The sequence below is a fragment of the Phyllostomus hastatus genome, unplaced genomic scaffold (genome assembly GCF_019186645.2).
Source record: "Phyllostomus hastatus isolate PE091 unplaced genomic scaffold, TTU_PhHast_1.1 phas_contig_210, whole genome shotgun sequence".
Classification (NCBI taxonomy): domain Eukaryota; kingdom Metazoa; phylum Chordata; class Mammalia; order Chiroptera; family Phyllostomidae; genus Phyllostomus; species Phyllostomus hastatus.
This window is the reverse complement of record NW_025333737.1, coordinates 5851328-5874665: the sequence shown is the minus strand read 5'-3', so window position 1 is coordinate 5874665 and position 23338 is coordinate 5851328. Positions and strand designations below refer to the sequence as shown.

Below are 23338 nucleotides of genomic sequence, written 5' to 3'. Positions count from 1 at the left end.
ACACAAATGTCTAGCACCTTACTGCCTCAGAATAAAATGAGAATGTTTAGAAACAACACAGATGTATGTGTTTTCAAAAAGCTTCATGAATGATTTTCTTGGTTAGACAACACCACATTACAATTCCATTAAACTCCATATAAAGTTAAACTCAGTTACAGACCAAAAGAGAAACAAACCTTAAAAATCCTGGCACAGTATTCAAAGGATTTGGGGTTACTGACATCATATACCAAGCACACAACATCACAAATGATCTCAGCCTCCGTAAGAAATTCCGATTCTGAAATATCATGCATCTGTAAAAAGAAAAAGATAATGAGAAACAAATATCATAATATCAATGTATAATGAAAGTCATGATGTTTAATTACTTGTTTAACTTGTTCCTAATTTTAAAAATACTAGTTACGCATTAATTTTCAGGCCATTTTTAGAAGTAGGAAATGCAGATAAACAAGTAGCTTCTGATTTTGTGAATTAAAAAGGTGATTAAGGTCTACAGAAGCTGCCGTTTACTGAGTGACTGAAGTGCTCTGGGCAGGCCTTTCACCTGCATTCTCTACATTCCACAGACAGAAAGACGGGCCAACAAGGTTAAGTCAACTGCCTAAGATAGCGCATCTAACAAATCACTAGACCAAAAAGTGAACATAGATATGACTCCGAGCCTATTTTCTTTCTGCATCACTTTTCTTCCCACCAATCAAAAACACAAAGCAAGGAACTCTTTGCACTGTAGTCTTCCTGTTCTACTTTATTGCCTACACTTTTTCAATGTTAACTATAAAATTTCTGAAGAAATATCTCATCTATGATATGGTGATGATCCAACAAGATGAAATTCAGTACCAAGTTATATAAGGTAGTGCCTCTTTGTAGAGGAGAAGAAAGGGGAAGTGTAGTGTCAGAAGTGACTCAATATATTCCAAATAAAACAGAATATAGCATGCGTATTCAGACATGAAAGATACCAATTTACGAAGAATAATAGAAGAATAAAAGCAGGAAAGCTAACAGTCAGCAGTATTTACTGAGTACACACTAGGCAGAACTAGTAGGAAAAGAAGAGGGATAAACTAGGTTTAATAAGAAACTGACAAAACTTTTACCATAAAGAGTAAAATACGTATAAAATTCAACTGATCATTTGTCTGGCAGAATAAATTATTTCCAAAAAGAAAAAGAGAGGGAATGGGCTTTTTCTAGTACCTATCACTTGTTAGGAGTCTCTCAGACTAGCTAACTTAGTAAGAGACTTGGGCTCAGAGGAAGGAAGCCACTTGCTGGAGGTGACAGAGCTAATCAGTGCTGGGCCGATTAGCTCTGTTCAGAGAAGTGTTCAGAAGTGTGGCTGGACAACCCATGCTCTCCTTCCCTGTGTCTCACAGTCCCCTTTCAGTAACGCTCTTCTTCCCCTCGTTTTTTTAGGCTCACGCATTTGTTAACTATGTCCCTTCCCTGCTAAATAGGTAAGATTCGATTCAGGTCAAACATACATTACACCAAGCACTTGCACTAAGTTTTTCATATTAATTTCTAATTAAGAGAAGAGGATAACTTTTTAAAAACAAAAGTGCAAGAAGAAGTAGAAAGTTCTTTTTTTACTTTCTTATTGTAGTATAACATACAACTAAGCACACAAATAGATGCATTTTACTTACAGCTATACCCATGTAATCACCAAACATATCAAGGGAGTTAAAATCAATTTCAGTGGGAAAAAAAATCACACAAAAGTTCCATGTACAGCTATTAAATCAAACCTAACTAGTTTTCAAAGAGGCTTTTAAAAACATACAAAATAATTAATAATTTTTATATTCCATAGAATTTCTTACCAACAAGTACTTCTCTTGCCCATACACATAAACAGTGTTAATCGCATAGTAGGATTTATGGTCATCACGGATTTTCTTCTGCCTCTGAAAATAACCGAAATGTTCAGTATTTACAGTAAGATATTACAGTATCTCATTGTCATCAATACCTATACCTGCAGGTCTGTCATAAATAAGAGGGCATTCTTCCCTACACTATGTATTATTTATGAGTACGAAGGGGAAATGGACTTTATGTTTCTTAGTTCTTAAGGTCTAAGACAAAAGGCGCATCTGTTCAGCACAGAGTGAAAGCAGTAGCTGGAAAGGAAGTCAACACCATTACTGAAATTGTATTCCAGAGCCCCCTGCTGGCAATTCTCATTACATTGTAATTTCATCTGATATGAGACTCATCTGGAAATAACGTCCATCCCCCTACTCGAAGAAGCAGTAGTCAGAATTAGATTTCAGTATTCAATTTGAAGTATTCACTGTACATTTACTTCATGCCAAGCACTGTTGGGGCTTTCACATGTGCATTCATTCAATCCTCATCTAAACACTGGCTTAAAAAAAGGGCAAATGATAGCTAATATCATCAAAAAAATGAAGAATGATGAACACATAATACAATATACAGATGACGTATTATAGAAATGTGCACTGGAAAGCTATATAATGTTACTAACCAATGTCACCCCAACAAATTGAATAAAAAAGAAAGTATATTAAAAATAAAGAGTAAAACAAAACAAAACAAAACAAAGTATAAAGCCAGGTCAATAAGATTATTGTTACACTTTAGATTGTACTAATAATATACATTGGTCACTGAATTCTAGTGATCATCTAATAAGGTTAATGGCTATAAAAAATATGTAAACTTGTGAGTATAAAAAATTCTGAGAATTCTTACCATCAAGTTTCTTCCAAGAAGAGCCTGAAGAACTCCACTTTTTCCACAGTTTTTCATCCCAATTACATTACACCTGAACACATTTCTTTGGGTCTGTTTTTTCTGAAGGTCTATCTTCTTATCTCTTGTTACTAAAAAGAAAAAAAGAACCTACTTAGGTACCACTGAGACTCACTGAGCCTCCATTTTACCTTCTGCATAATAGGGTATTACTACTTACCACCTCTATCAATAAACATACCGTACAAAAGTCAAGATGTGTGTGAAATAAAGGTACTATATAAAGAAGATGGAGGCATAGGTAGATATGCTTCACTTCCTTGCACAACCAAAAGAAGGATAACAACCAATTTAAAAACAAAAAGCAACTAGAAACTGCCAGAAAATCTAACTTTGTGGAAGTCTGACAACCGAGGAGTTAAAGAAGAAGAAACATTCATCTAGGCTTAGGAGGGGCGGAGACCAGAAGCTGGTGTAGAGAGGATACACAGCAAGGCAGCGGCTGGCAGACTGGGTGGGCAGGGCCCTGCCGGTGGACTGGGTGGTCCTACATTCCGGGAACAACTGGGGATCAAGACAGACTGTGCAACCCAGGGTTCCAGCACAGGCAAGACAAGGCCTTAGAACCTCTGGCTGTAAAAACCTGTGGGGGTTGTGGCTGTGGGAGATACTGCCAGACTCACAGGACAGTCCGTTGGAGAGACCCACAGGGTCCTAGAATGTACACAAACCCACCCACCCAGGAATCAGAAGGGCCCAATTTGCTTATGAGTAGTATGGGAAGTGACTGAAAGCATGGCGAGAACCAACCAAGTGGCACTATTCCCTTTCTGAGCACTCCACCCCCACACAGTGCCACAGTGCAGCAAACTGGTCTGCCCCACCCTGGAGAATACTTAAGGCTCCACCCCTTATAATAGAACAGGTGTGCTAACACAAAGAAACATGGCCCAAATGGAAGAACAGATCAAAACTCCAGAAAAAGAACTAAGCCACAAGGAGATAGACAACCTATCACATGCAGAGTTCAAAACACTGGTTATCAGGATGCTCAGAGAAATGATTGAGTATGGCTGCAAAATAAAGGAAGAAGTAAAGGCTAGACAAAGTGGAATCAAGAAAAATATACAGGGGACCAACAGTGAAGGGAAGGAAACTGGGACTCAAATCAACTATTTGGAACAAAAGGAAGAAATAAACATTAAACCAAATGAGGAGAGGCTTAGGAACCCCCGGAACAACTTTTAAACATTCCAACATTGGAATCATAGGGGTGCCAGAAAGAAAAGAGGAAGAGCAAGAAATTGAAAACTTATCTGAACAAATAATGAAAGAGAACTTCCCCAATCTGGCGGAGGAAATAGATTTCCAGGAAGTCCAGAGATTCCCAAGAAATCGGACCCAAGGAGGAACACACCAAGGCATATCATAATTGTCACCCAGGACTAAAGATAAGGAGGGAACCTTAACAGCAACAAAAGAAAAGGAGACAGTTATCTACAAAGGAGTTCCCATAAGACATCAGCTGATTTCTCAAAGGAAACCTTACAGGCAAGAAGGGGCTAGAAAGAAGTATTTAAAGTCATGAAATGCAAGGACCTATATCCAAGATTACTCTATTCAGCAAAGCTATCATTTAGAATGGAAGGGCAGATAAAATGCTTCTCAGATAAGGTCAAGTTAAAGGAGTTCATCATCATCAAGCCCTTATTATATGAAATGTTAAAGGGACTTATCTAAGAAAAAGAAGATTAAAACTATGAATAGTAAATGACAACTAACTCAACTATCAACAACTGAACCTAAAAAAACAAACAAACTAGCAAACAACTAGAACAGGAACAGTCACAGAAACAGAGGTCACATGGAGGGTTACCATTGGGAAGGGGGAGAGGGAAGTATGAGGGAAAAAGTACAGGGAATAACAAGCATAAAGAGTAGGCAGAAAATAGACAAGAGGAGATTAAGAACAGCCTAGGAAATGGAGAAGCCAAAGATGTTGTATGTACGACCCATGGACATGAACTACGAGGGGTGGAATGCTGGAGGGAATGGAGGTACTGGGCAGAGAGGGATAAAGGGGAGAAAAAAATGGGTCAACTGTAATAGCATAATCACTAAAATATACTTTAAAAAAGTACTAAATATAATACAGAAAGGCCTCACCTACTAGAAAAGCTGCATTTCTGAAAGCTGGCTATAAAATGAACTTTTAGTAACCAAATGAAATGTATTTAATCGTAAAATTAGTATACTTTCATAAGGAAAATGATATCCTAAAATGAATTCAAATTACAATAAATATAGTCAACCTTATATTTCATTGATTTTGTGTGTGTATGTATCTTTGAGTTTGCAACTTGTATGTCATAACAAGTTACAAACTCAAAGATGCTCTCTCAAATCTGCACTCTCTTGGATCTATAAATGGCAAAGGGATATGCACTCTGGGGTTCACTGGCCTTTCAAAATGTAAATCTGTAAAAGAGGCAGACCAGAAAATGATGCTGTATCAGCAGAGCAATGGGATCTCTCCCTGAGATAAAGAGCTCTTAAGCTGTAGCTTAAAAGATTCAATTGTAACTAAGCATCCATATGATGACGCATTATTTACCATTAAAGATATATAAAAGCATAATTAGAGATACAGAAAGATGTCCACAGTATTTTGTTGCATAAAAAAACCTCACGCTGGCTAGCAATTAGTTCCTTACTCTTTGATGCTGAATTAAATACTGTCTAATCGGTTAAGTGTTAAAGGGTATTTGCTCTGTCAATTTAACATTAGTTGTCTTCCTATGCTGAAGCTTCCTGTAAGATACAGCATTTTCTCCTCACCAATTAGGAAAGATATGGCATTTTTTCCTCACCAATTAGGATATAAGAAACTCTTCAAATATCAGTTCCCTAGTGTGTTATTTCCATACCGTGGGTTTTTTTTAAGTGGAGGACACTGCTTGGCAAGAATTACAAGATTTGTGAGAAACTGATTAGTGTGGAAAATGGAACAAAGGCTGAGATATGTACTATCAGTTCAATACCAGGATCATGTGTTATTGGCATTGTTTTTAATGTTCAAAGAAAATTAAAACAGGACAAACCATACTTTGAATGCTCATGGCCCTCCCTGATTTATCCGTGGAGTAACCTCAGGGGTAAACTGGAAGTAAAACCTCTACTTTTCCTTTTTCGATAAACAGTAAAATCAAGCCTCTCAACTAGAAGGAAATGACCTAGTCACAAGGAAAACAAATGAGAATGTAGACACAACAACAAGCAAAGACATATTTATTTTCACTTTTACATATAGAAGTAAAATCTTAAAAATTTTTCTAATTTTTTTTTTACTAATCAGTACTTGGACACTCACTTGTAAGTGCTGAGGCCTGAGACTCTTGCTCGGTCAGTATGGAGTAGCCCAGGTAGCCCAGGTACTCCAGGCACCGCTGCACGTCTAAATAGGTCGTGAGCCTGGGAGACAGAAGAGTTTAAGACGCGAGAAGTTCCTCAATGAACATTTATAGAAAAGAAAATGCCAGTAGCTCAAGTAATTTTACCACCAGACCCAGATAAGTTTTATCAGACTACTTTAATTTCCCATTCGCCCAACCACGATTTTTTCTACAATGCTCTTCTTAGGGCCAAGAAGGCAGGAGAATCTAAGACATGGAGGGATTCCTGTATCTGCTCCACCTGCCCAGAGAAATTAAGGCCACATACACAAGCAGTGAGCTGCTGGTAAAATCTAGAGCTGGGATTTTTTATATAATCTGCTTCCCAAGTTAGGGCTGGCCAAAAAGTTTAGGTTTTTTCCATAAGATGGCCCTAGTAGCACTTACAGTCATCTTTAACTTCATTCAAAACAATTTTGTTAGATTATATTTGTAACAGCTGTCACATCAGCATCATTAAAAAAATGATCAAATTGGTGAATTTCTGTGCAGGCATTTTAATATTAAAGATGAAAGAAAATAAGCAATTTTCAGTATATTAAGCTTTATTATTTCAAAAAAGGTAAAAATGCAAACCAAAAGTTTTGTGCAGTGCATGGAGAAGGTGCTGTGACTGATCAAATGTGTCAAAAGTGGTTTGTGAAATTTCATGCTAGAGATTTCTCACTGGAAAATGTTCCATGGTTGGGTAGACCGCTTGAAATTAATAATGATCAAACCAAGACACTAATTGAGAACAATCAACATTATACCACATGGGAGACAGCCAACATACTCAAAATATCCACATCAATAAAGTTATTGGTGGAAATGAAAAATGTGTCTTTTATTTTAGAGAAAAAAACCTTACAGACTTTTTGGCCAACACAAACACAGTATACTGCAACTAATGGCTAGTTGAGAACTTATTTAAATCTGAAAAGGTTTGTGAAAGGAGCAAAAATAACAGAAACGTACTTGAACTCAGTTTATTTTATGATTTGAAAAAGAATACATTCTGGCATTCAAAAAGTTAGTCACCAAGACAAACGTAATTACATGAGTTCATACAATTAAATCATACATGACCAGAAGATTTTCTTAGCACCCGAGATAAAACAGCAACTAAGCTGTACCCAGACTGTAGACAAACCCTCACTAAGAATACATTAAAAACAAACAGCAAAAAACCCTTAAATTAAGTCTTCAGTGTGAAGTAAAATATGCTCTCCCCATATTTTGAAGGTGTAAGAATTGTGCAGTAGCAATGATGTTTCCAATTCTCTTAATCAAAAAAGTATTAAAATTTAGCTCATTTTTGATGTGAGACTTATAACCGTTTCCCTGTACATCATCCAAAAACAAACAGATCCATCCCTTCCTGATAAATTTCTAGAACATCTAAAGTTAATCTTAGAGATAGCAGCACTATAAAGCCTGCTTATTATAACTGAAGCACTTTCTAAGATCGGGAAACTTGCAAATGATTCATGTAATGCACTGTATTTCTAAACTAGTGGTAACTTCAGAGGAAACAGATGAGCTCTATACTCACGTCCACTGGGAGAGGAATCCCTGGTAGGTTATCCAGCCTTTTTCATTGGTACAAACTGTGTTATTCACGTCTGGCCCCCAAGGTATGTAAGGGAAAACTTTAAACAAATCTTTAAGCTCATCAGGTGACAAAGCACAGTCTCTATCCTGAAGATACACAAGGAAGTGCACACAATGTTTAGATATCTAAGCCAATAATTCCCAAACACAAAAGCCCCCAGTCTAGTAAATCTATGCTTCTAAAAACTAACGCATGACAAGAAATTTTACATTTTATCAAGAAAATTTCTTACACGTATATAAGAAAACTTATAGAAGAGTCTATAAAAACCAGACCTTTTCATCTCGAAAAAGTAAAAGTAAATAAATAAAAGAAAGTATTTTTGCTAGTTTAACTTAAGAGAGTATACGCAATTTTTGGCTCTGTGACATAAGTACCCCATAGCTAAGGGAACACAGTTATTAAATGCTCACTGAAAAATATTTTACCAAGGAAAACTGCAGCTACAAGCTTACCAAATCATGCTTGTCAAAGGTACTTTGGAGAAACAAATATGCATGATGATTTAATTCAGTTGTGCAATCAGGAGGTATTTTTAGCCTGTTGATGAAAAAATTTAAGAGTAAAACAAATCATTAATCAAATATTAAAATTTAATTTAAGAAATGAATATAAAACTGTGGTAAATCTTTTTGTGGGATAATGCCATTTACAAAATGTCTCTGCTGGAGCCATTCAGATTTTTCCTGGGAAAAGTCACTAGAGGGGCACAGCAATCCTCAAGGGTCACAGTAACGCTCATTCCCAGGTGACATGTAAGGTTTTCTTAAACATATGTAAGAGCAGGTTGAAATAAAAATTTTACAAATAATACTGATCAAACTGTAATGAGTTTGCTCCTCCTATATAAAAACAAGTTGTAAGTCGTAATTATGCCAACACTGTAATGAACTGAAAATGATGTAAAAAGACATATTTCTGGCTGATTTGACCTTGCTGACCCACCCTAAATTTAGTTCAGCAAACATTTATCAAATGCCCTGAGCTAAGTACTAGGGACACAAAAACAAGACAGGCTTCCTCCTCTAAGAAACCACATTCAAGTGCGAGAAGAACCACAAACAGATAACCGCACTACCTCAACGGAACTAGAGCACAGGCTGAGTGTGGGTCAGCTGAGAACGCTGGGGCAGCCCCCAGGAAACAGAACGTCTCCAGCTTAGGGGTGGAAAGGTGTCAGCACTGCTGAGGGATGCTGTTACCTGAATTAAGGCTTGAAAGACAAGAGGCATTAATTTGAGGGGAGAAGGAGAGAGAGAGTGAAAATACCAAGGGCAAAAGCCTTGAGTAGAAAACAACATGATTGGTGGACTATAAATAGTTCAGTATTTACTTCTAGAATAAAGGCAGGGAGTGAGCATGAGCAGATCATGAATGACCTTGTATACCATGTTAAGAAGCTTGGGCTTTATCCTGTCTTGAGGGGAAGTGCCATGGCCAAATCTGTACTTATGTATCTTTTTAATCTAGCAGCAGTGTGAAGGACAGAGGTAGAAAGTGTAATAAGAAAGCTAGAAAGCTTCAAGTGGTGGCTCTGAGAGGCTGTTCTGCAGAAAATTCAAGGCAGATAACATAAAGAAATTGAAAGAGAGAAGAGTGTAAGCCACAAAGCCTTAAGAAATGGTGTTTCCTCACTGCCATACTTAAGAAAGCAATAAGCAACCCCTTATATAATTTATCACCCCACGTAAGTGGCACAGAAAACTACAAAAGGTCCTGGAACAAACCCAAACATTCATTTAATACAGATTTATTGAAAAATCTGGAAAATTACTTGAACCAAGATTTAATAACTTTGACAAGAGAGGTTTCAACTCAGAACTGATTAATGGACCAGATATCCAACGAGAAGGAACTTTGCTTCCTCAGTGATGGGGGAAGAAAAACACAACAAAGCCTTTCTGAATGCTTACACAGCTAGAGGCGCTATGCTAACACGAAGAAGGACATCATGAAGATTACATGCTAGAAAAGTGAAGAAGAGGCTGAAGCCTCAAAGGCTAGATACTGGGCAGTCACTTCCCTGTTACAGGAGTGCCATCCTACAGCAAGGGAGTCTCCTGTTTTGGGGTGATTCGGGGTCCACTTTTAAACAAACAGAACTTACAATAGCATTATCTAAAGGAAAATAACCACAAATAGACTGATATTAAGGAAAAATCATTATTTTATTTTGAGCTAAGAACAGGCTATAGCCCTGGCTGGTGTGGCTCAGTGGATTGAGCACCAGCCTGTAAACCAAAGGGTTGCCAGTTCGATTCCCAGTCAGGGCACATGCCTGGGTTGTAGGACCGATCCCCAGTAGGGGGTGCATGAGAGGCAACCACACAGTGATATTTCTCTCCTTCCCTTTCTCCCTCCCTTCCCCTTTGTCTAAAAATAAACAAACAAAATCTTAAAAAAAGAAAAAAAACAGAGGGAGGAGAAGGACTAATGAAAAAAAAAGCTAATCAATATATCAATACTTCTCTCCTGATTTCAAAAACACTGCAAAATTCATTGATTTCAAAATTTGTTGTAGAATGAATTTTAAAAAAATTCTTTTATTTTCCATGAGAAAAGGAAAAGTGTGAGCCATGCTATAAATCAGTGGGCATGATTTTCACTCCTGAGGGAACATTCGGCAGTTTCTAGAGATGCTAGACATTCTCGGTTGTCACAGCGGGGGAAGGAGGTGCTAAACATCCTGTAATGCATGGGACTGGTTCTACAGCAAAGAATTATCCAGACCAAAGTGTCAATAAAGCTGAGGTTGAGAAACCTTGTTATAAACCGCTCTATAAATCTAAATTATTCCTGAGTACCTTAATGCCTTCCTATGTGCTAAATAAAACTTGAAAATACTTGGCAAGTGAAATCAATGAGCAAGCCAAAGGTACATACAAGGGGAATAAATACTCAGGTGTCAGATCCAGATCATCATCATAACCGAATCGTCGCAGCACAGTCCAAGTAGTCTCGTGTCTCCCTCTTTGGATAAAAAGTGTGTGTAAAAATAGAAAACCTGAAATAAAATGAATTAGTAAATACAGTTGATGTGAGAAAGGGCACAGAATCCATGGGAGAAAAGCATGGAACACATAATGGCAAGAGCTACATTCATAAACATATGCACACAAGTTTTGCATGTTGAAGGTCAAATAAAAACAAAATCACAAGTGTCTCAATAAAAACAGAGCTGATTTCAGAATCATTTCACGTAACACCCAGGCCAGCAAGAGAAGACCCTGGATGGAAGAGCCAAAAACATATCCCAAGGAATGTATTGACATTCACAAAGTTATATGATAAAAACAAAGGAAACTGTTTTATAGATCTTTGTGTTTTATAATACAATATTCTGGTTTTCATTTATTTTATTGTGATTCTATCACACATTCTACAGGGAACATTTTGTACTTGGTAAATTTTACTGATAGACAAAATGTCCTCCCTAAAAATTTCTACTTGAGATGCTTATCAGTTGAAAAAACTTTAAGATAAATTTCTTTGTACCAGAAATCTCTTTTCCTCTGATGAGCCTCCACATTCCTGAGATCTAACCAATTCCCTTCCTCTAATTTACGCTAGCAGTAAGGACAACAATCCCTACCAAACAGTCTGTCTCTTTCAACTCCTACATATCCAAGTTAGATTTTAGGAACACCAGTACATATTAACATTTCCTTAAAATATAAATATGGCTGTAAAGACTTTCACCTTATGCCAAATTTTGAAACTATGAAGTTCAAAAAGGGGAAAACACCATGCACTCACCTTTCAGTGTCAATCCACTATCAGCCACACCGTCACTTATATGTTTTCTGACTACATTCTTGACATCTTCCAGAGCCTGCGGAGCTAGTGGAGTGTTGAAACAAATTCTCTAGCAAAAATAAATACAGAAATAAATATATATATTTTTTAAAAACTGGCATTAAAACCACAAATAATACACAAAAATATTAATCTACAAAGTAATATTAAATCAGTGAGCTACAACCAAAAGAAACAAATTCTATATTACAATGATCTCTGTCTTATTTATGTAAAATATGTCATACTTAGAAGGAAAGAAACTGTCCCTACTCTCCCCACCACATTTCTAAAACACAGGGCTCTTTGTGAATCTATGTTATACAAAATCAAGAAAGAAAAATAATTCAGAGTTCAGACTTCAAGTCATCCTTAATATATCCACTGTGCACCATGAAAATACAGCTACCGAAGAGTCTCCTTAATTCCTATGCACAAGACAATTTTGATCCTAGACAAAGACTTAATTAAATAGCTTGATGTGAAAGATCGTTTTACATAAAAAAAATTCAAGTTTATCAACATATCATTGTTTAAGCTAATTGTTTAAGCTAATAAATTCTTATAGCTTTACTCAGCTAAAACAAACAAACACCGCCCCCCCCAAAACACCAACATATGCACATGCCAGAAAAAGAGAAGGCCACCTGAAAGAAGTTGAGTTCCGCATCATTGAGTGTGCCATCATTATCTTGATCAGATATTTTAAATATACGAGTAAGGGCTTTTATACAGGCTGGTTTCATCTGCAAATCATTGAGAAGACAAACAACTGTTTTCATTAAAATAGTTGGGATTTTCAAATGACTTTAAGTAAGGCTAAGAATAATTCTGGCTGTTCTCATTGTCATATATGTAACAGCAAATACAACCAACATGAAAAATGAATGGAAGCAAAGCCATTCACTTCTATACCCAAACCTTTTTAAGTAAATGAGGATCTCTATTTGGAACGGTCCAACTCTCCCTTCATGACCACGAGTCTTCCGAGGGTAGTTCATCTTTAGAGAAGATTCGTTCTCCCAGTCACATAAAGAAATATTTATTTATGCCCTCCCTCATTTCATAAAGAATTTCAGTGGATTTATATAACTGAGGGTTTTCCTTCCCAACTTTGGATTTTTTTAAAAATTTCAGCTTTATCGAGGTATAATGAACTCGTGATTTTTGACCATCCACCTTCTGGTATCAGAATGAAACTAAGCGTTTTAACCTGTGTTTCGTGCACGTGTGTTTGTCAAAGCCGGGACATAAAATGTGCTTATTTGCAAACAGGCAGCAAAGCAGTGCTGGTGGTAAATGTAAAGCTTTTACCAGCTTCCTATTATCAGATAAGGGTTACACTGGAAAAGAATCCCACCTTTTGTGGCTCTATACAACTTTTTAAGTATGGCTACTGGAAATATATTTTGACAACTTTCTTAACATTTGTTTTAGGATTTACAATGGATAGAACAAATATCTGGCTATTTAAAATAAGGCCCACAAGCTTCCGTTTTGTGTAACTGCCACAGGACAATCACTGTGAACAACTGCAAGAAAACGAATCTTTCGGGAAGATCATGGAGCTCCGTGTAAACCTGGAAGCAGGTCTGTGACGGACACGCCTGAGTCACAGAAACCACACGGCAAGGTGAGGAAACGCGCACTTATTAACCTCAGCCACGTGGCCGTCCAGAGCAAACAGTAACGATGAGTCCTGACCATGCTACCAAACTCAAATGCAGAAAAGAAATGCCTTTAAACATCGCAAACAGTTATTTTCCCAAACACACACAGACAATCCCTTTTTGTTTTAAATGGGGTCTCTAGGAGAGCAATTTGATGTAATGAGAAAAAGATAAAACCTAAGAAATAAAGAGATTAGAAAGAACTGAGAAAAAAAATTAAGCATTTAGAGAGCACTGGATAGGGCTTCCTTTATAAAAGAGTACTAAGTGGACTATCATGTATAACATCTACAATCATGGGTGAATTGTTTAAAAATAAAGAATGGAAGATATTGCTTCTATTAATGTGATCCTAATACTAGATATTCAAGATTAATGATGATTACATTGTTATATTTTATTTACTCTCCTTTTAAAAATTGTTACATAATAACCTAAATGTTGCAAAAAGTAGCAATAGCTAGAAAAATACAAAAAAAGAATCTAAAAATAACTTTATTTTGTGCAACTGGTTATTCCTCATATCCTAAAAACCTCCATTAGAAATGTAATTCAAAGAAAAATAAAGTGATATATTTTTCATGAAAGCTGGAAACTCATCAGAAGCTAAAGTGTTCTAAGAGATACTGGCTCAGTATGACAGTGAAATATTAACCACCTGAAAATATAACACCAAAAAATGACTCCTTTTAAAAAATACTAAAAATTATTTCATTAAAAGCTGCAACATTTTTTTTACAGTAATAAACTCATTTTCCACATGCATCATCTGAACTCCCACGCAGTAAACATTATTACACAGAAGTCACATATTTTCATTATTAGGTGAACAGAGGCTCCACGGGTCCCTCTGCTTCCGAGTTCATCAACACTGAAAACATATGTGCAGTCTAGGCTTTAATTTTTAATATGATCTTCTTGATGACTCCAAACTGTGTTACAAGGTATTACTGATGTCTAAATAAAAGTTTCTGGTATAGGCTTAGACTCAAAGCTTGTTCTTGTGTAAAAAAGGGAAAGTCTCTAAAGATCTGAAGATTTTACTTCAGGCAGGTTCATCCAAGAAATGAGTAACAGATGGTGGTATTTTATGCAGGGAATTGGAGGAGGGGTAGGGGGTTGGTTAATAGAACTAATAATTGATTTAGAAAAGAGTCGCAATTGAGAACAAACTAGTAGGGGGGATTTAATGTACCACTATTAGCCTGAGGCCTCAGAGGTAAATCTCTGAGACCATTTCCCAAATTTCCTTGATTATAAGATATAGCACCTGGCTGAATCAGAACACAACCTGTGTTTTTAATAAGCATGCCTAGTGATTAAGAAGCAAATCTGGGAAATTCAGGATTAAGAGTAAATTAGAAGGAAGTATTCCAATTAAGGGTCAGTGAACCAGGATTAAGGAAAAGTAAATCAGGGTCAGATTGAGGGACAACTCAGATTAATCACTTATACCAGAGGTCAGCACTCATTTTGTAAAGGGCTGCAAAGCAAATAATTAAGCAAAATCAAGAATGCCATGGAGATACTTACACAGCAAGAGAGAATCAAATTTCCAGTTTTTACTGATGGAATTAAAAATATAATAGTAACTGAGTATAAACTTGCTATATAGGTCTACTAACTAGAAAAATAAAAATCTTTTTGGAGAGTTAACATTTTGCTAAATTGGGGTTCAAAAATTAGTGTTCCCTATCCTAAAAACTGATTTCAAATGTTTATCTGTTAATGCTGATGTGTAATCAGATTTTATATATATTACCTTTGAAAGAGTTATAAACTGCCAATACTGATATATAGCCACAAACATAATTTTTATTGGGCACAGTCATTGCTTGGGAAGTGTCTAGAGGACTACATTAGATTCTCTTCTTGATTTCTGCCTGTTAGTGTGTCATCACACTGCAGACTGATGAGTTCCAATGGAAGGCTGGGCAGGAGCTCCTCAACTGCAGTCAAATGGAGTATGAAACATGGAAATTTCCTTTGCTGGAACCGTAATTTGAGTTTAGAATATGTATCTGCTTTGCCAACTAAAAATCGACTTTTCTCATCCTGTTTTGGCAGGACAGGTAAAGCACTGATAATAAAATAAAACATCACAGTATAGTAATACACTTAGTACTTGAAATACTGTCAAGTTGTAACTGCGTCGGTGAGGTTAGCTCTGCACCAAGCAGCACTCAACAGTTCAGCCGCGCACGTCAGCACTGAGAAGTGACGCAAGTGCCACATAAGCTCTGCTGCCACGACTCAACTTGGTCTTTGCAGCAGGAAGGCAGCCACAGACAGGCATAAAGGAACGAGTACGGCTGCGTTGCAGTAAAACTTCATTCATGAATGATGGAGTCTAAATGTCATGTAATTTTCCCAAAACATCACTTGTTTTGACATTTTTCAATCATTTAAAAATGTATTCTTAGCTCACAGGCTATACAAAAAACTAATGGCAGGCCAAATTTGGCCCACAGGTCAAAGTCAGCCAACCACTCATCTATAGTATAAACTGTTTCTGAAAAAAAACTGCATTTTTATTTCTTAAAAACTCAGCAGCAGAAAGACAACTCACGAATAGGCAAAAGACTTAGACAATTCTCCAAAGAAGATAAACAAATGGCCAATAACCACTTCAGAAGCTGAGCAACACCACTAACCACCAGGGAAATACAAATCAAAACAACAGTGAGACACCGCTCACACCTACTAGGACGACTACAGTAAGTAAGAAGGGGCTGGAGGGGAATGAATGACAGGTGCTGGCAAAGGTGGCAAAACTGGAACTTCATCCAATTTAGTGGTTCCTCAAAAAGTTAAACATAGAATTACCAGGAGAGCTAGCAATTTCATTCCTAAATATACACTCAAAGGAATCGAAAACAGATATTCAAACTTGTCTGTTAATCTTTATAGCAATTCTACTCAAAATAGCCAAAAAGTGGAAACAATCCAGAAGTCCACCAGCAGACGAGTGGATAAACAGAACATGGAACATATCCACACAATGAGGTGTTATTTAGTCACTGAAAGAAATGAAAGGCTGACACGTGCTACAACACGGGTGTACCCTGAAAACATGATGTGAAAGAAGTCAAATACAAAGACCACATACTGTATAATTGTACATGTATGAAAAGTCCATAGAAGGCAAATCCATACAGACAGAAAGCAGGTATCTAGTTGCCAAGGGCTGGAGAGCTGGGGGGGACTACTAATGGGTACAGGACTTCTTTTTGGCATGATGGAATGTTCTGGAATTAGATAATAGTGATGAACACACAACTGGGTGAATAGATTAAAAACCACTGAACTGTACACTTTAAAAGGGTGAATTTTATGGCATGTGAGTTAATTTAAAAATTAATTAATTTTAAAAGTTCTATGGCAAAATACTGTTAAATTTTAGATATTTCATGAAGGCACTACTGTGTTTCTTAGCTAAAAAACAAAACGAGTATCTGAGTTGTGTCACATGTTGGACCCACATCAAATAACTGCACAAGTTTTTCCTTTGTGTGTGTTTCTAAGTTTGTGGACTTTATAGCAGCGAAGCAAGCAGACCCTTAGCTAAGTCTTTGGACTTCTGGTTGTTATTGCTAATTCTTCTGTTTGCTTTAAGGCCATTTTGTGAAATGGTATTTGATCTGGAATACTTTTCTGAATATTTAATGTGAGTACCTGAAGAAAAGTACCTAGAAAATGTAAGTATAATAAGCAATAAATTTCATAAGCTTACAACAATACTTAAGAGTTACCAAAAAATCTCTACCATACCCGAGTCCCTACCTACACATTCCATCCCCTACTAACACACACTGGGGGCCAGCGGGTTACCTCTTTCTCCTCCGGGCAGTACAGGGGCCCTGTGGGATGAAGAACAGCTTTCTGTGCATAATAAAAGAGCTCTGATATGTTCTTCAGGTTTTTTGCCGAACACTAAAAAAAAAAAAAGTTTAAAATTTTACAGTCTGAAAGCAACTATGAGAGCTAAAAACAACTTTAAAACTATCAATACAAGGTAATAAGATTCCCCGAACAATGCATTTTTCTTAGTGGACATCACAAGACGACTGCCCACAGAGAGCTCAGAGGCTGACTTCCAGTTCCCTGGTTTGGTTCACGAGACTTCACCGACAGCAGGAAATGCATCCCCTCTACATCTCCCACTTTCCTGTTCCAAACTTCAGTTTTGTGAGAATTCACCAACAGCAAATTTCAAAATCAAATAAGGCATACCTCCACACAGGTTTCTATTTCAGTGTACTGGTTCATAATAGGGAGGATGGTCTCCATACTACTATATTCCACTAGGTCTGATTTGTTCCCAACCAGTATCAAAGGCAGCCTGAAATGGACAGGGCACGTTGCAATAAGAAAGAAGGCAAAAACCATTAGATTTATATTTTAATGCACGTCACAATCCATTCTAACTAATAAGCTTTACTCAGTCTCCCCAATGTGAACCCTCTATTGTAGTCAGCTCAAGCCCACCAGAGAGCATATTCAACAAATGTTTACTGAGTACCTACGAGAAGCCAGGTGCTGTTCTAGGCAGTAAGGACATAGGCAAAGTCCCATCCCTGTCTAGTAGTAAAAATCAGGAAACGGACAATAATCAAACAAATAAGACAATTTCCAAGTCTGTAAGTGCTATGAAGAAAATAAATAGTGGGATATGGGATAGAGTAATGAAGGGGAACTACCCATATTTTGCTATGTATGATGCACTCCCATGTATAATGCGCACCCATGTTCTTGGCCCAAACTTTCAGGAAAAAACCTTTTAATTTTTTAATTCAATTTTTTATTTCCATGTATTTAGAAACAAAACCAATTATTGTATTCCAATGTATTGTTTTGCATACAGATATAGTTATTGCCTTCTAGAGTTACACTTTTAATGCATAAGCATAAATAAAAGAATTTAAAACATTCATATAGATATGGAATTAGTACTACCCATGAATATTGTGCATCCTTATATATCCCTCACAAATTTGGGCATAAAAGTGTGCATTATACAGAACAAAATATGGTAATTACGTGTGATAGTCAGGGAAACATTTCTCTGAGAAGGTGGCATTTGGATCAGTGAGTGAACAATGAAATGGAATCTGCCATATGAAGAGCCAGCAAAGAGCGGGCTGGAAAGAGCATGTACAAAGGGCCCAGACTGAAAAACATCCTTAGTCCAAAGAACAAAAAAAAAAATCCCAGAGTGGCTGAAGGCTCCCAAGCAAAAGGGAAGAAGTAGGAAATGTTGAAGAGAGGAGCAAAAACCCAAACATGTAAAGACTCACAGATGTAGTAAGGAGTGCAGGTTTTATTGTAAGTATAAAATGGGAAACTACTGGGGGAATGACATGACTGCTGGACCTTTTAAAATGCGGTCATTTGGACTTCCGGCAAGATGGAGGCATAGGTGGACGCACCGTACCTCCACACACAACCAAGATTAGAACAACAACAATTTAGAGGCAGAATAACACCCAGAACTGACATAGAATTTATCTGAATGGAAGTTGGACAGCCAAGAAGTTGAAGTAGACCCATTCATCCAGACCAATAGGAGGGGCGGAGACCACCGCGGGTCGCAGCACACGGAGTGTGGGGAGAGGGGGGCACCTAAGGCAACTGGGAGCTCATAAGCCATCCCCGGCATGCAGTGGGTCCTGAGTATGCAAGCAGCAACTGACGGACCCAGTGAGGCTATGATTGTGGACCAGAGCGGAGAGCGCAGCCCAGGATCCCAGGGAAGGGACTGAGATCCCAGGAGAGTGGGGCTGCCGCCATTGTTCCCCCCTGCCCCCACCCCCACATACAAAGCCACAATCTAGTGACTGGGGTGCCCAGCCCTGGTGAACACCTAAGGCTCCGCCCCTCACCGTAACAGGAGCGACCAGACCAAAAATAGAGAGAGAGAGAGATGGCTCAAATAGAAGAACAAATCAGCGCCCCAGAACTCATCCTTTTGAGCGACCAAGAAATAGCTAACCTATCAGATGCACAGTTCAAAACACTGGTGATCAGGAAGCTCACAGAATTGGTTGATTTTGGGTGCAAATTACATGAAAAAAAATGCAGGTTACCATAAAAGAGATGAAGGAAGATGCACGGAGAGCCAATAGTGATGGGAAGGAAACTGGGACTCAAAACAATAGAGTGGACCAGAAGGAAGAAAAAAAGAAAAGAAAAGAAAACCAAACAGGAAACAATGAAGAAATAAGAATTCAAAAAAAAACGAGGAGAAGCTTAGGAACCTCCAAGACATCTTTAAACGTTCCAACATCCGAATTATAGGAGTACCAGAAGGGGAAGAGGAAAAGCAACAGATTGAACACGTGTTTGAACAAATAATAAAGGAGAACTTCCCCATTCTGGCAAAGGAAATAGACTTCCAGGAAATCCAGGAAGCTCAGAGAGCCCCAAAGAAGTTGGACCCAAGAAGAAACACACCAAGGCACATCATATTTACATTAGCCAAGGTAAAAACAAAGGAGAGAATCCTAGAAGCAGCAAGAGATAAGGGGACAGTCACCTACAAAGGACTTTCCATCAGACTGTCAGCTGATTTCTCAAAAGAGACCTTACAGGCAAGAAGGGGCTGGAAAGAAATATTCCAAGTCATGAAAGACAAAGACCTATATATATCCCAGATTACTCTATCCAGCAAAGTTTTCATTTAGAAGGGAAGGGCAGATAAAGTGCTTTTCAGATAAGGTCAAGTTAAAAGAGTTCATCATCACCAAGCCCTTATTTTATGAAATGTTAAAGGGACTTATCTAAGAAAAGAAGATAAAGAAAAAACATGTATAGTAAAATGACAGCAAACTCACAATTATTAACAACTACACCTAAAGCAAAACCAAAAGAAACTACGCAAACAACTAGAATAGGAACAGAACCACAGAAAGGGAGATCACATGGAAGGTTAGCAACAGAGGAGTGGGAGGAGGAGAGAAGGCGAAAAGGTACAGAGAATAAGTAGCATAGATTGTAGGTTGAAAATAGATAGAAGGAGGGTAAGAATAGTATGGGAAATGTAGAAGCTAAAGAACTTATAAGTATGACACATGGACATGACTAAAGGGGGGATATGGGTGGGAGAGGGTGTACGGGGTGGAGGAGAGTGAAGGGGGGAAAATGGGACAACTGTAATAGCATAATCAATAAAATATATTTTTTTAAAAATGCGGTCACTTGTTATCATTCAGTGAAATATTTAGGGGATGATGTGGTATGTTACAGCTGGAAGATTAGATATGGAGGTTGAGAGAAAGGCAAAAATAAAAAAAAATACAGGTCTTTAGCTAGACAAAATGAGTAGATCTCCTGAGACAGTAAAGATGGAGAGGTCTTTTTTTTTGGTGGGGGGAGACAGGCAGGGAATTAAGGGTTTTGTTTCAGACAAGGATTTTGTTTCTGACCGACCTATCAGAAATCTACATGGGGAAATCAAAGAGAACTAGCATAGTGGAGAACTGTCATTTGTGCCTCTGCAACAGATTTTGGAGTGAAAGCAAATCATCTTGTTGGAACTCCAGATTGCAATAGAAAAACTTACAAGTATTTATTTACCCTCTTAGTGTAGTTATACATTAAAAAAAACCTGACCTACTATATGACCCAAATATATATTCCAAACAGAGACAGAAGAGTTTCCAAAAATGTAGTAGTTTCCAACCAAAGGTATGCTCAGAATAATTTAGGGAGCTTAGAAAAAATACACATGTCCAAATCCTACTCCAAACCTACTGATTCTAATACTCTAAGGGTAGGGCAAAGGCATCTATGTTTTTTTAAAGTACCTCAGATGACAATGATGAGCACCCCCCCCCAATTAAGAACCACTATAATAAGGGAAAAGGGGGATGGGTGAAAAAGGTAAAGGTGAGTAAGAAGTACAAACTCCCAGTTCCAAAATAAACAAACCACGGAGATGTGGTGTACAGCACCAGGAATACAGTCAGTAATAGTGTAGTAACTTTGCACAGTAACAATGGTTACCAGACTTAGTGTGGTGATAACAGCATGAAGTACATACATTTTTATTTTATTATTGTTTTTTAAATTCTCACCCAAGGCTCTGTTTATTGATTTTACAGAGACGGGAAGGAAGAGAGAAACATCGAAGGGAGAGAGAAACATCGACCTGTTGCCTCTCATACCACGCCCTGGCCAGGGATCGAACCCGCAGCCTTTTAGTGTATGGGGTGATGCTCTAACCAACTGAGCCACCTGGCCAGGGACAGGATATAAATTTTTAATCACCATGTTGTAAACTTAAAAACAAATATAATAGTGTAGTCTAACTGTATGTTAATAAAAAAAATTTTTAAACACTGTAACAATGGTCCAAGGAAGTCCTAGGAAGAATAAATGTGGAACAAATATAAACTTAAGGGCCCTGGCTGGGTAGGCCAGTTGGTTAGAGTGTTGTGCAGATTCACCAAGGCTCTGGGTTCTATCCCCAGTGAGGGCACACACAAGAATCAACCAATGAAATCATAAGTGGAACAACAAATCGATGTTTCTCTCTGTCTTTTTTCCTCCCTCTCTCTAAAATCAATAAATTAAAAAAGTTGTTTTAATATAAATTTAAAGGAGGAAGATATTGAAAAGTGTAAGGGCCATATCATAAAGAAACAGACCACCTTGGGACAACCACAAAAAAAATAACTATGCTGATATGATTCAGGGAGGGAAAACACATAGCCACACCTGAGAAAGCTCAATTAGATCTCCAAATGTTAAAAGCTACTTTCATTTTTTTAAAGATTTTATTTATTTATTTTTAGAGAGAGGGAAAAACAGGAAGAAAAAGAGGGAGAGAAACATCAATGTGTGGTTGCCTCTACACACCCCCACTGAGGATCTGGCCCACAACTCAGGCATGTGCCCTGACTGGGAATCGAACCAGCAACCCTTTGGTTCACAGGCCAGCACTCAATCCACTGAGCCACACCAGCCAGGGCTAAAAGCCACTTTCAGATGATACTAAAAGGACTAGAAACCTAACCACAGCATTTTAGGAAGCTGTCATAGTAAAGCCAAATTTTAAATATCCAGTGGTCCAACCAAGTCCTTGATAGATCCTGGCTAAACTGCCTTCTCTGAAGAGTCCCTCCTGGAAGCAGCTTTAATAATTAGCAAGACAAGCAGGTGTCAGAGCATGCAGGTGGATGCTCTGTCTACCACACCCTTCTATGATGACAGAAACGTTCTTTATGTGTACTGTCCATTACTACAATCACTTGAAATGCAACTGAGTATATTCAAGAAACTGAATTTTTAGTTTCATTTCATTTCACTTAATTTAATTTTAAATGGCTACAACTGATTAGAGGTTATTGCACTGGGTGGGGTAGCCCTAGACGGTCATACTGTTCTTTTCTCCTTGACAGTATGTCGCTATGAAGTTTAAAACCAAAGAGGAACAATCAGAGCTGCAAGGCACAGCATACACAATACCATCTCAGTCAAAAGTCTGCTTATGTAGACTTGGGAAACAAGGGTCAGTGACCACGTTCATCTATTTAGAACCAGATCCTTAGGTTTCAAGGCACAAAAATGCCCAATTAAAAAAATAAATATAAAAAAGCAAGTAAGGGGTGGGGGGTATAAAGGGACTAAATGGTAATGGAAAAAAAATATAATAAGAAATAAATTTTAAAAAATAAAATAATAAAAATTAAAAAAGCAAATAAAGGACCAGATGTATACAATACATAGGTATTAGTTGCTTTCCTAACATTTCAAAAGACTCAAATGTTTCATAAATAACATGTTCAATTCATAAATAACATGTTCAATTATACAATGCTACAAGAAAAATGTTTTGTTTCCATTTTGACTTAAAATTCAAAGCATATATACCTACAACTAGCACCCTACTCAGAAAAAAACAGAATGTATGTTCTCCTGCTTTTTCCCTATCATATACATGTCTTCCAAAGAATTTCAAAGAAATCTCCCTGTATGAATTCCTAAATGAAGACCCCTACAGTTTTTTAGAGAACTTATAAAGCACTTACACATGCATTGTTTCACTGCATTCTTAAAGTAACCACAAGAGGTATTACCCTCATCTG

At 37.5% G+C, this 23338-nt stretch overlaps 1 protein-coding gene across 9 annotated transcripts in view; it reads right to left on the bottom strand.

Annotated features, from left to right (window-relative positions):
• RHOT1 (ras homolog family member T1) overlaps nt 1-23338 on the bottom strand; it is a 60806-nt gene that overhangs the window by 17300 nt on the left and 20168 nt on the right. For all 9 annotated transcript variants that reach the window (XM_045836171.1, XM_045836174.1, XM_045836173.1 and 6 more), the window contains exons 7-17: nt 17484-17592; nt 17082-17183; nt 12228-12326; nt 11542-11650; nt 10669-10789; nt 8241-8325; nt 7726-7871; nt 6110-6210; nt 2740-2870; nt 1842-1925; nt 180-299 (exon numbers count right to left, since the gene is read on the bottom strand). In XM_045836171.1, coding sequence (XP_045692127.1) covers nt 180-299; nt 1842-1925; nt 2740-2870; nt 6110-6210; nt 7726-7871; nt 8241-8325; nt 10669-10789; nt 11542-11650; nt 12228-12326; nt 17082-17183; nt 17484-17592 — 1207 coding nt within the window. The remainder of the gene's footprint in view (nt 1-179; nt 300-1841; nt 1926-2739; nt 2871-6109; nt 6211-7725; nt 7872-8240; nt 8326-10668; nt 10790-11541; nt 11651-12227; nt 12327-17081; nt 17184-17483; nt 17593-23338) is intronic.